The sequence below is a fragment of the Pipistrellus kuhlii genome, unplaced genomic scaffold, assembly GCF_014108245.1.
Source record: "Pipistrellus kuhlii isolate mPipKuh1 unplaced genomic scaffold, mPipKuh1.p scaffold_m20_p_23, whole genome shotgun sequence".
Taxonomy (NCBI): domain Eukaryota; kingdom Metazoa; phylum Chordata; class Mammalia; order Chiroptera; family Vespertilionidae; genus Pipistrellus; species Pipistrellus kuhlii.
This window is the reverse complement of record NW_023425522.1, coordinates 1,331,256-1,343,840: the sequence shown is the minus strand read 5'-3', so window position 1 is coordinate 1,343,840 and position 12,585 is coordinate 1,331,256. Positions and strand designations below refer to the sequence as shown.

The 12,585-nt window shown below is 51.7% G+C and overlaps 1 protein-coding gene across 3 annotated transcripts in view; it reads right to left on the bottom strand.

Annotated features, from left to right (window-relative positions):
- SLC5A10 (solute carrier family 5 member 10) overlaps positions 1–429 on the bottom strand; it is a 76,233-nt gene extending 75,804 nt beyond the window's left edge. For all 3 annotated transcript variants that reach the window (XM_045586474.1, XM_045586475.1, XM_036451869.2), the window contains exon 1: positions 295–429. In XM_045586474.1, coding sequence (XP_045442430.1) covers positions 295–408 — 114 coding nt within the window. In that variant the 5' untranslated portion in view covers positions 409–429. The remainder of the gene's footprint in view (positions 1–294) is intronic.
- Positions 430–12,585: the final 12,156 nt, after the last annotated feature.

Below are 12,585 nucleotides of genomic sequence, written 5' to 3'. Positions count from 1 at the left end.
GGGCCAGGCAGCAGGCACAGATGTCTTAAAAGCCAGAGACCCAGGGTTCTGACCCAGCGGCGGGGCATCCAGACAGGCTCTGGTGCTCAGGTCGATGTTGGCGTGGAGGTGACGGAGGCCGGCTCCCAGCCCCATCCCCCAGCCCCTCCTCTGCTCACTTCGAGGCTGAGAGCCTGCTGCCCGGAGAGAGGAAGCTGGTCCCAGTCTGCAAACCCATCCCAGGACGAGGGCAGGACCCAACGCTCTGGTCACCGGGAGATGCTGCGGGCCCAGGCCCACGCCGCAGCCTCTCACCCATACGCCCACGGCCACGTTGGCGGCAAAGTACACGGCGATGACGATGATGTCGGCCAGGCTCAGCTGCGCGCCCGGGGCCGGGGGGTCGCCCGTGGTGTTGTCGGCCGCCATCCTGGGGCAGGGCCTTCTCTGCGCCGAAGGGGCAGAGCCAGGCAGACAGCACTCCCGGCCGCGGTAAATTGATCATTAAACCGAGCTGGACAGGGCGTCCCAACCCCGTGGCCGCCCAGCCCGTGGCCAGAGGGGCACCTGCTTCAAAGTGCGGGGCGCCCTCAGGCAGAACTGAGCGGGAGGGCGGGGAGGGGCCCCTTGAATTTAGAGGAGGTTTGGGGGAAATACAGGAAATGGAGTGATCCAAACCACCAGAATGTTCCCAGAAAGGCGCTACCCATGGGTGGCTCCTGAGAGGCGCGTGAGGGGTGGGACCAGGGCACCCCGTACCCCGCACCCCGCACCCCGCCTGGCAGCCTGCCCCAGGGAGAGGCCAGGAGCCTGGGACGTGGCTCCACTTCCAGCCGCAGCTGCCTGGTCCCAGACTGGACTCCGAGGGGCCGTGGGACCTGCCCTGATGCCCCTTCCAGGCCTGAAGCAGCCCAGGCCTCAGCGTGCCTCTTCCTCAGGATGCGAAGGGCCCTGGTGCCCAGCGAGCGCCGGAGCCGGAGCCGAGGACAGGCCCAGCTCGTGCACCGGCCCTTCCTGTGCCAGCACCCTCAGGCGGCATCACCCAGCCGCCAACAGAGGCCGTGACACTGCCATGTCACTGCCCCTGAGGAGACGAGGCTGGGGCTGCGCTCCATCCTGACCCAGACCCCCCTGGCTGGTGGCAGTGACGGCTGGGCCTCCCGCCCGACACTCGTTCACTCATTAACGGCGAGCGGTCGGCGGGCACCGCGGGGACGCCTGTGGCTCTCACACCTTGGAGTCTGCCCGGGACACCAGCCCTCCAGGGCGGTCACGGGGAGTGCTGCCACGGGAACACGCCGGCCTGCCAGCCCGCTGGGCCTGTTACTCAGTAACGGGTGCGGTTAACATTAACCCTCCACGCGGGAACACCGAGTCACAGCAAACCAGGGGAGCTCAGACCGGCCTCCCAGCTCCCTCGCCTCAGTCAGCTAACCCTCAGGTGGCTTCATTTCCCACCCCATTGCCAGAGTGTCACAAAGCCAAGGCCACTTAGTTCCATCATAAGGATCCAGATCGTTTGGACTTCTCTCTTAAAAATGAAGCAACTGGAAAGGACAGTGCCCTGGGCAGCAGGTCAGTTGGTTAGAGCATTGTCCTGTGCACAGAGATCACAGGTTCGATCCCTGGTCCGGGCACATACGTAGGCTGAAGGTCCAATCCTCGGTGGGGTGCATATGGGAGGCAACTGATCAATGTATCTCTCTCGCATTGATCTCTTGATCTCTCTCTCCCCTCCTCCCCCTCCTCCCTCTCTAAAATAAAAATATTAAGATGAAAACGTATTTGGTCCTCTCTCCTCAGCCTGGCTCTCTGGGTCTCAGAAGGAAATAACCTGGGGGTGGCGAGCGCGCCATAAGGGCGGGGTACCCCAGCCTCCTGTCTGCTCTGCGGGCTTTGGAAACGTGTTAGGCCTGGATTAGGGTGCGAGAAGCTGGGAGTTGTCTGGGGCTCCTCAGTCTGGGGAGGGGCTGTGGGAAGAATAAAGGATGGGTTGTCCTGAAGACTGAGGTCCCCCTGGTTTCTAGGGAAAGAGGGGGGTCGTGCCCCCTGCAAAGGCCAGACTGACCTGGTGCCCTTGTCCAAGGGAGGAGCACCAAGACCTTCACTAAAACCGTCGGCAGACCGAGGTGGTGACTCCCGTTCTGGGGTTGGATCGGGGACCACGCCCGCCTGCCACCGCCTCTCCATGAGGCCGGGGCCTGGACCAGAGAGCACAGACGCCTCTGATGCCGAGTCTGAGGACATGGAAGTCCATGGGCAACGTGTCCGCAGGGAGCTTTCTGTAGCGAACCGGAATCTGAGAGGCAGGCCTGGAAAGAGAGAACGGGCGCTCTCTGACCGGAGTCTGCACTCACCGCAGCGCCCACACCTCTCAAAGGCCCGCCTCTCCGGCCAGTGTGCTCGGCTTCGGCCTGCCAGGGTGTTAGGTGTCCACTGAGGAGAAGGCGGTGTTCGCTGCGGACCCCCTGGCGGTGGGCCGGTCCACACCACACAGAGAATTCTGGCTGTCTGTGAGGAATTAAACCACCACAATTCAGGGCCCCCTCCCTGCCTCAGCTGGGAGTCAGAAAAAAAGAATAAGGAAATAAACCTTTTAGAGATAACACGTGGACCCCCTTCTGATCAAAAGGCATGGACAAAGACTGTGGTCAGGAGGAGCTGATGGGCAGGGCCCAGGAGAGCAAGGCAGAGGGGACACAAGAGACAAACTCCACCCTTAAGCCCAGTCACCTTCTCATCCCCACCCCATCCGGTCCACCCCCATCTGGTCCATCCCATCTGGTCCACCCCATCCAGTCCAACCCCATCCACTCCCACCCCTTCCGGTCCATCCCATTCGGTCCATCCCCATCCCATCCACCCCCTTCCGGTCCATCCCATTCGGTCCATCCCCATCCCGTCCACCCCCATCCGGCCCCACCCCAGTCGGTCCACCCCCATCCAGTCCATCCCCATCTCGTCCACCCCCATCCGGTCCCACCCCAGTCGGTCCACCCCCATCCGGTCCATCCCCATCCCGTCCACCCCCATCCGGTCCCACCCCATCTGGTCCAACCACATCCGGTCCATCCCATCCGGTCCATCCCCATCTGGTCCATCTCATCTGGTCCATCTCCATCCGGTCCATCCCCATCTGGTCCCACCCCATCCGGTCCATCCCCATCTGGTCCATCCCCATCCGGTCCATCCCCATCCGGTCCCACCCCATCTGGTCCATCCCCATCCGGTCCATCCACATCCGGTTCCACCCCATCCAGTCCATCTCATCTGGTCCCACCCCATCCAGTCCATCCCCATCTGGTCCATCTCATCTGGTCCACCCCATCCTGTACAACCCTATTGAGTCCTTCCCCATCCAGTCCACACCATCTGGCCCAACCCCATCCAGTCCCACCCCATCTGGTCCATCCACATCTGGTCCCACCCCATCCAGTCCACCCCATCCGGTCCATCCCCATCTGGTCCAAGGTGGCCATCAGCACAGGAGCCAGGGTCTGCCCGGCCGAGAAGCTGACCAAATCACACCTGTGAACTCATCTGTCCCAAGAGAAAGCGTCCATGTCCTATCAGACACCTCATTGTGGGGTTTTCTACACCAACCAGTGCTTCGTCTCTAGACCACAGGGTGTCTTGCAATTCAATTCAATTCTGACACTGTCTCCCCGAGACCCCCCAGAGTGCGGCTCTGCCCCATCAGGCTGCTTCTGCTTGAGGCGCCAGTTCAGTCCCAGGCCTCCATACTGGTAGCCCGATATCTACATATCAGGGTTCCCACAGCCCCCTCTTCAGGCTGATAATTTGCTAGGACCGCTCACAGAACACAGGGACACGCTTTACTGTTATGTTTTTAGTAAAGGTCTGTGAAGGGACAGATGAACAGTTGTTATGCCCAGATTTGGTAACCCCAAAAAATCCCAGGAAGCCGAGTCAGATGTAAAAGCAAAAGAGCCCTTTATTCGAGCTAGCCCGAGCTCAGTCCCATGTACACCAACACAGCGGCGAGGTGGAAAGAGAGTGAGCTTCAGCAGATCAAAGGGTTTTATAGGGGTCTGGGGGAGGGGTGGTGAGGTCATTGCTTTGGCTGACTCCGATTGGTTGGGTGAGGGCTAGGGTTCAGTTACACAGTGACATAGTTATCCAAAATGGAGGATACAGTACAAGATGGAGTCAGGAGTTAGCCCCGCCCTGCCTCACAGTACAAGATGGAGTCAGGAGTTAGCCCCGCCCTCTCACAGCCAGACAAAGAGGTCTGTACAGTGAGGCTCAGAGGGTCCTGAGCACAGGAGCCTCGCCCAGTGGAGCTGGGGCCCGTCCCCCCTGGCACAGGGGTGCATTCACTGACCTGGTGGCTCTCCAAACCCCATGCCCCAGGGGCGGACTAAGGAGCTCAGCGCCCAGCATGGCTGATGGAGTCCCAGGCCCCTGGGGACTGACTCAGCCACTCTCCTGGAGTTTGGGTGGGAGGTAGGCTGAGAGTTTCCTACCTTCTAATCGCCTTGGTTTCCTGGGCAACTGTCCACATCCTTAAGTTATCTAGAGGCCCCCGGAAATGTTATCGCATTATGGACGGAAGGGGCCACATGCTGACCTGACAGCTCAGGGGAGGCCTGCGTGGTGGTCTCGCAGACTCAGCCCTAAAGTCACCACAAAGGATGGCCAGGGCAGGTCACAGGCTCTTTTAAATCTGCTTTGCTGGAATCTCCAGCTTGAGCTTTACTCTTCCCCTCAGGTCAAAGAGGCCAAGCCACACTGTTGTCATCAGGCTTTGACTGTGATACCAATAGGTTTAGGTGAATTCCTCAAGTTCTTGAGGTTCCCAAAAATGCCCTACGGTTCCTCCTTTACCATCTCTCAGGAAAGTAACTTTCATTCCTTACCTGGAAAGCCTGCCATGAGCCATGTTGAGAAAGGATAGTAAGAAGCTAGAGAAATAAGGGAAACAGACAAAATAAACAAGGACCAACAATTTGAGCCATTTATCATCTTCCAAGAAATTGGCTGGGAGCTTAGTTGGTTGGAGTGTCACCCATACACCAAAGGTTGCAGGTTTGATCCTTCAGTCAGGACACATAACTAGGTTATGGGTTTGATCCATGTTCGATATGCATATGGGAGGCAATCGATGTTTCTCTTTCTCTCTCTTCCTTCATCGCTCTAAAAATCCATAGAAAAACATATCCTGTGGTAAGAATTTTTTTAAAAGATAATTGGTTCAGCCATACCCAGTTTGGCTCAGTTGATAAAGTGTTGGGCTTTGGACCAAAAGGTCTCGGATTCAATTCCTGTCAAGGGCATATGCCTTGGTTGCAGGCTCCTCCCCGGCCTGGACCCTGGTGCAGAGGCAACCAATCCAAGTGTCTCTCACATCAACGTTTCAATCTTTCCCTCTCTCTCTGAAAATCAATGAAACAATATCCTTGGGTGAGAAGAAGGAAGGAAGGAAGGAAGGAAGGGAAGGAGGGAGGGAGAGAGGGACGGAGGGAGGGAGAGAGGGAGGGAGGGAGAAAAAAGAAAAAGAAAAGAGAAGAGAGAGAGAGAGAGGAGGGAGGAGAGAGGAGGAAGAGAGAGAGAGGAGAGAGAGAGAGAGAGAGTGTTGAGAGAGGAGAGAGAAAGAGAGAGCGAGAGAGGATAGAGGAGACTAGAGCCTACGAAAGAAGAGAGCAAATAGAGCTAGAGACCAACATCACGAAAGAAAAGACAAGAACGATAGAAACAGCACTCACTCAAAGACAATCAAGAAAGAAACAACAGACCAAGAAACAAAGAACACCAAGAAACAAAACAAGAACAAAGAAACAAAAAGACAAGAAATTGATTCATTAACCTGGGTATCAAGTTTGTGGACATGGAGTTATTTATAGTACCCCTTCATTATCAATGACCCCTTGGCCCAGAGGCCAACACTACTTTTTTTTTTTTTTTTTTTTTTTTTTTAAGTTTAATAAATCTCTATTGTTTAGATTATTACAATTGTTCCTCTTTTTTACCCCCATAGCTCCCTTCCACCCAGTTCCCACCCCAGCCTCTGCCTTTACCTCCCCCACTGTCTTCATCTATAGGTGTATGATTTTTGTCCAGTCTCTTCCTGAAACCTCCACACCACTTTCCCCTGAGAATTGTCAGTCCACTCCCTTTCTATGCCCCTGGCCCTATTATATTCACCAGTTTATTCTGTTCATTAGATTTTTTTATTTATAAATATATTTTATTGATTTTGTACAGAGAGGAAGGGAGATAGAGAGCTAGAAACATCGATGAGAGAGAGTCATCGATCAGCCGCCTCCTGCACACCCCCTACTGGGGATATGCCTGCAACCAAGGTACATGCCCTTGACCAGAATCCAACCCAGGACCTTTCAGTCCCCAAGTCGACGCTCTATCCATTGAGCCAAACCGGTCTTGGCTGTTCATTAGATTTTTTATACACCTGATTTTTAGATTCACTTATTGATAGCTATGAATTTGTTGTTCATAATTTTTATCTTTATCTTTTTCTTCTTCTTCTTCTTCTTCTTCTTCTTCTTCTTCTTCTTCTTCTTCTTCTTCTTCTTCTTCTTAAAGAATACCTTTCAGCCAGGACTGGTTTAGCTCAATGGATAGAGCGTCGGCTTGGGGACTGAAGGGACCTGGGTTCGATTCCGGTCAAGGGCATGTACCTTGGTTGCGGGCACATCCCCAGTAGGGGGTGTGCAAGAGGCAACTGATCGATGACTCTCTCTCATCGATGTTTCTAACTCTCTATCTCTCTCCCTTCCTCTCTGTACAAAATCAATAAAATATATTTAAAAAAAAAAGAATACCTTTCAGCATTTTGTATACTACTCATTTGGTGGTGATAAACTCCTTTCACTTTTTCTTATTTGTGAAGCTCATTATCTGACCTTCAATTTTGAATAGTAGCTTTGCTGGGTAGAGTAATCTTGGTTGTAGGTTCTTGCTGTTCATCACTTTGAATATTTCTTGCCACTCCCTTCTGGCCTGCATAGTTTCTGTTGAGAAATCAGCTGACAGTCGTATGAATATTCCCTTGTAGGTAACTGTTTTTCTCTTGCTGCTTTCAGGATTCTCTCTTTGTCTTTTGCCCTTGGCATTTTAATTATGATGTGTCTTGGTGTGGTCCTCTTTGGATTCCTTTTTGTTTGGGGTTCTGTGCACTTCCTGGACTTGTAAGTCTATTTCTTTCACCAGGTGAAAGAAATTTTTGGTAATTATTTCTTCAAATAGGTTTTCAGTATCTTGCTCTCTCTTCTTCTGGATTTGGATGTTGGTATGCTTGAAGTTGTCCCAGAGTCTTCTTACACTATCTGCAACTTTTTGGATTCTTTTTTCTTATTGTTTTTTCCAGTTGGGTGTTTTTTGCTTCTTCGTATTTCAAATCTTTGACTTGATTCTTGAGATCCTCTAGTCTGCTGTTAGGTCTCTGTATAATATTTTTTCCTTCAGCCAGTGTATGCTTAATTTCTAGTTGGTCCTTTTTAATATCCTTGAGGGTCTCCCTAAATTTATCAGCCTTTTCTAGGAAATTTTTCTAGGAAATATCTTATAACCATGGTTTTGAATTCTATCTCCAGTTGTTTGTTTTCCTCCATTTCTTTCATTTTTGATCTGTTTGTCTCCACATTTTCGATGCTTCCCTGAGTTGGTAGGGTGGCTTTGTGTGCTAGGTGTCCTATAGGGCCCAGTGACTCAGCCTCCCCAGTTACCTGAGGTGGACACTCTTGGTGCACCCCTTTGTGGACTATGTGCACAGCCTTGTTGTAGATAAGTCTTGATTGTTATTGGTGTCACTGGGAGGAATTGACCCCTACACCAATTGGCTGTGAAGATCAGCTGTGTCTACACCAGAAGAACTTCTGTGCTGGAGACAGCTTTATGGGACAAGACTTGAAAAATTGCAAAAGCCTCTGTGCTCAGCTTGGGTGGGGCTGAGTCTCAGGGTGAAGCAAACAACCTTGGCTTCCCATCAGTCCTACCCTATAAGACCCCTGGGTCTCAGTGTCCCTCGGTAATCACTGCAAGCACCTCTGAAAGAAAGCCGCCCTCAAGTTTTGCCCGCTGCCAGACAGTCCGTATGAACTGGAGTTCAGTGCAGTTGGGAGCTTCAGTCTTCCTCCCACTTGAGAAAGCCAGCCAGCTGCGTACTCAGCAGTCAGTCCTCTCCAAGCACATTTGGACCTCTGCCTTCCGCAACTCCCCTGAGTCTCAGTGTGCTTTTCTCTTTTCATGACAGTCCAGATTCCCCCCAAATGAGTCTGGGTTCCCAGAGTCTCACCCAGAACTGGAGTTCAGCACAGTCTGGGGCTTCTGTGTCCTTCCTACTGGAGAAAGCCAGCCATGCACTCAGCCGCCAGTTCTCTCTGCGCACACATCTGCCTACCTCAGCCTTTTGCAGCTCCTCTGAGTCTCAATGTGCTTTTCTCTTTCCTTTTAGTTGTAGAATTTCCATTAAGCCAACTTTCCTGTGTTTCTGGATGATGTCCGTTTTGTCTTTTAGTTGTAGTTTTGAAATTGGTTTTTAAAAATATATATTTTATTGATTTTCCACAGAGAGAAAGGGAGAGGGATAGAGAGCTAGAAACGTCAATGAGAGAGAAACATCGACCAGCTGCCTCCTGCACACCCCCTACTGGGGATGTGCCCGCAACCAAGGTACATGCCCTTGACCGGAATCGAACCTGGGACCCTTCAGTCCACAGACCGACGCTCTATCCACTGAGCCAAACCGGTTTCAGCATAGTTTTGAAATTGTTGTGCAAGGCAGTTTAGGTGTTTATCTATGCCGCCATCTTGGTTTCTCTCCCAAAGGCATACACTCTTAACCATTTATCCACACTGGCCAGGACTAATTTCATTCATTTTTTTCATAGAACCAGTTTTTTTGTTTCATTGATTTTCTCTATCGAATTCCTGTTTACAATTTCATTGATTTCTGCTCTATTTTTTATATTTCCTTCCTTCTGCTTACTTTGGATTTAATTTGCTGTTCTTTTCCCAGTGCACACCCCCTTGACTGCACCTCTCTGATCAGGAGCAGGCATCAGCACTGTTGCCCACTATTTGGAAAACGGAGTCCTTTTTTGCCTATTCTGGCTTCCACGAGCTTGTGCAGACTTCTGTTTGCCACAGGGCCAGGCTGAGGAACGAGTATTTGCTGCTATGCTGAGTGCCAATTGGCCAGAGTGAACCACGACTCACCCCTCAAGACTTCTCTGGAAGGTCGCAAACAGACAAGACCCCAGGCGTTGCATTGGCAGATTTTGCCACTGGTTTTTGTGTAGATGGGGAGGCAGACTCCTGGTGCTTCCTCCTCCATCTTGCCCAAATCCTCTGTTTGGTTTTTAGTATTTATGTCTCTTTATTGATATTCTCTGTTTAGTAAGACATCACTCGCATGGTTTCCTTCACCTCTCTGAGCATTTCAAGATAGTTCATTGTAAATTTTTGTCTGGTAAGTCTGATTGGACTTCCTCACGAGTGGGCCCAACCTTATTTTTCATGCCTCCATATTTTTTGTTATTGAAAACTAGATGTTTTGCATATTATAATTAGGAAGCCTAAATACAAAATGTCTTTCTTCCCCAGGTTTATTGCTGCTTGGAGTTGTGTGGTGGCTACTCTGAACTATTTTTGTCAAGTCTGTAGTCTTTGTTGATTGTGGCAACTGCAGCCTCTGTTGAGTTAGCTCAGTGGTCAGTGGGCGAGTCATCACGAACTTCCTTAAAAGCCTTAACTCCCCAAATAAAAATAAAATCTGTCTACAGATGGGCTCCAAATGTGTAGTGGGACATCTTTCAGCAGTCAGCCCTCACTTCGTGCATGGGCAGAGCCTGAAGGACAGTGAAGGATGGGGTCTCGGGCTTTCTCAGAGTCAGGATGTGCTTGGAATGATTGGAAAGAGCACTGTGCTGTGGAGCAGGAAGCGTCGGTCTGAATCCTGGCTCCACGAGTCAGTGTGAGGCTTTGAATATAACCAAGAAAGTATGAGAACCGTGCTGGCACAGTCGTGGCTCACGTGGTGTTTGTGCACGCATTCATTCCAAGAGCACAGATCTCACCCACATTTGTTTGTTCAGAGTGATGACATCACAGTCAATCAAGAATAGAAACTAGCTGAAACTGGTTTGGCTCAGTGGATAGAGTGTTGGCCTGCAGACTGAAGAGTCCCAGGTTCGATTCCGGTCAAGGGCATGGACCTTGCTAGCGGGCACATCCCCAGTGGGTGTGTGTGTGTGTGTGTGTGAGTGCAGGAGGCAGCTGATCGATGTTTCTCGCTCATGGATGTTTCTAACTCTCTGTCCCTCTCCCTTCCTCTCTGTAAAAAAATCAACAAAATATATTTTTTTTAAAAAAAAGAATAGAAACTATTAGCGTTTCTGTTACAGAATTTCTAAGTTCAATTCCCTATATTTCTGGCTGATTAAGTTGGGATAGTAGTTTGGAGGGTAAATAGGACTTCTCTGACTCAGGAAAACCCTACAACAGACAAAAATCTGGTCACCCTGGCTTTCTCTGGGAGGGGACCGAGGTGGCTGAGGGGCTCAGGCGGGAGACCTTCTCTGTGCTGTTTGGCCCCAGACCCTGTGCTTCCCACCTCCTGCAGCCCACCACAGCCTTTTCTCCTGCTCCAGCCGCGTGGGTGACATAACGCTCATCACACCTCTGGGCTCTGCTCGTCATTCCTTCTTCCTCCTCTCCACCTACTGCCCTTTCTGACCCTCCCATGCACAGCCGCTTCTTCGCCACGCCCCTACACTCCCTGCTGAGCCTGCCAGGCCCGGGCCTCAACCCCCACTTCACGGGGTTCTTTCAGGGGTTCTTCACATTCCCCAGAGGCAGCTCTGGGCAGGGCCCTCGCTAGCTTTACCGTAAGTGCATCACAGAGGAAAACATCCCAGGGCATGTTTCATTCACTTCTCTATAAACTTGACCTTTCTTCAAGAAACATAACAAAAAATCATGCACATAAGCATAATCGATGGACAGACAATAGGACGGTGAAGGCCTGGGGTGGGGCTGGCTAGAAAGTCAATGAGGTAAAACGGGGCATGTGTAATACTTTCAACAATGATTAAAAAAAACGATAAATCATGCAGGTCAAACCTCATGGGACACAGCCACCTACAGATTTCCTGCTGAAAGAGCTCCACAGTAATATGGTACGAAAAGGGCAAAAGATTGGGGGGGTGGGGAGTGTTGGGGGGGAGTGCTTAACATGGCTGTGTCGGAGGATATGAGGTTTGCTGTGAAGCTGCTTCAGCCAGTTCAGAGAACTCATTTCAGAAGGCCCAACAGGTACAGGTTGACTCCTCTCATTGTGTGTGTGTGTGTGTGTGTGTGTGTGTGTGTGTGTGTGTTAGAGAGAGAGAGAGAGAGAGAGAGAGAGAGAGAGAGAGAGGCCCCTGACACCCAAAGCTCTTCTTCCAAATGTGGTAATTGGTCAGAGGATGACAGTTGTTAACCGGAGCTGCACCGGCCAAAGCTATCCCTGTGACATTTCCAAAGCTCATTTATGAAGATTGTACATCTCCATTTCTAGGAGCAGGTTCTCAAAAAGTAAGAACACGTGTTCAAAGTGGACACCTCCATTAGGAACTGGATCAGATATGAAGGGAGGTGGTGAGGACACCTCTACTGGGGAGAAAACGTGGTGGGGCCTGGTGGGGGCTGGGCACTGCGTGGTGAGCACAGAAGGGATGTGCAGACGGGAGCTGCTGGAGGGGGTCTCAGTGCTCAGCACACACGGGGCTCCAGGCAAGCTCCCAGAAGCCACTCTGCTTTTGGAAAGTGCCAAGAACCCCAGCATGGCAAACAGTAAGTGACTACACTTTGTGTTAAGTCAACTATTTTATTCCATACTAGTGACCTGGTGCACAAATTCGTGCTCATTGAAAGGAAATTAATTAGCAGGTAGCCAGTGGGGCGGAACTAGGCAAGACGGACGGACATGCCCTGGAGCCAACCTCCTGTGGTCCCTACCTGGCCGGCCGCACCTGGGGTGGCACCATGGCTTGAAGGGAATCTGTAGGGTCCCTTCGGCAGGTGGGGTCCCTCAGTCCGGCCGAAACTGGCTCTCCAGCGTTCCAAGGGGACCCGGAGTGGGAGAGGGCACTCTGAAAAGCTGTTGCCATACAGGGTATGTAATGCAAATGCAAAGTAGTGCCCCAGCAACAACATAACCCACAGCCAAACGTGGAATCGAGTGGCCCTGTGAGGAATCGGGGTCCTTCCTCTCTGGTTTCAGGGTGGGTCACCTGAGAACTGCCGCTGCCAAGTCACTGCAGCTCAGCAGCTTCTGCATTAGGGTCTGGCCCCTGGTGGTCAGTGTGCTTATAGTGACCAGTCAGACGGTAGGAGGGACACTTAGCATATTAGCCTTTTTATATACTAAAGGCCCAGTGTACAATTAAATCGTGTGTGGATAGGTCTCTAGACCTAGCTGCAATCAGGGCCATGTCTGCTGCCCAGCATGGCTCCTCCACCTCCATGGCCCCTGCCCCATGAACCTCCACGCTCACAGCCCCGGCCCCATGCGGCTCCTCAGCCTCAGCCGCCCCCATGCCGTGCCACTGCTCCACCCCAGCAGCCCTCCACACTCACAGCCCC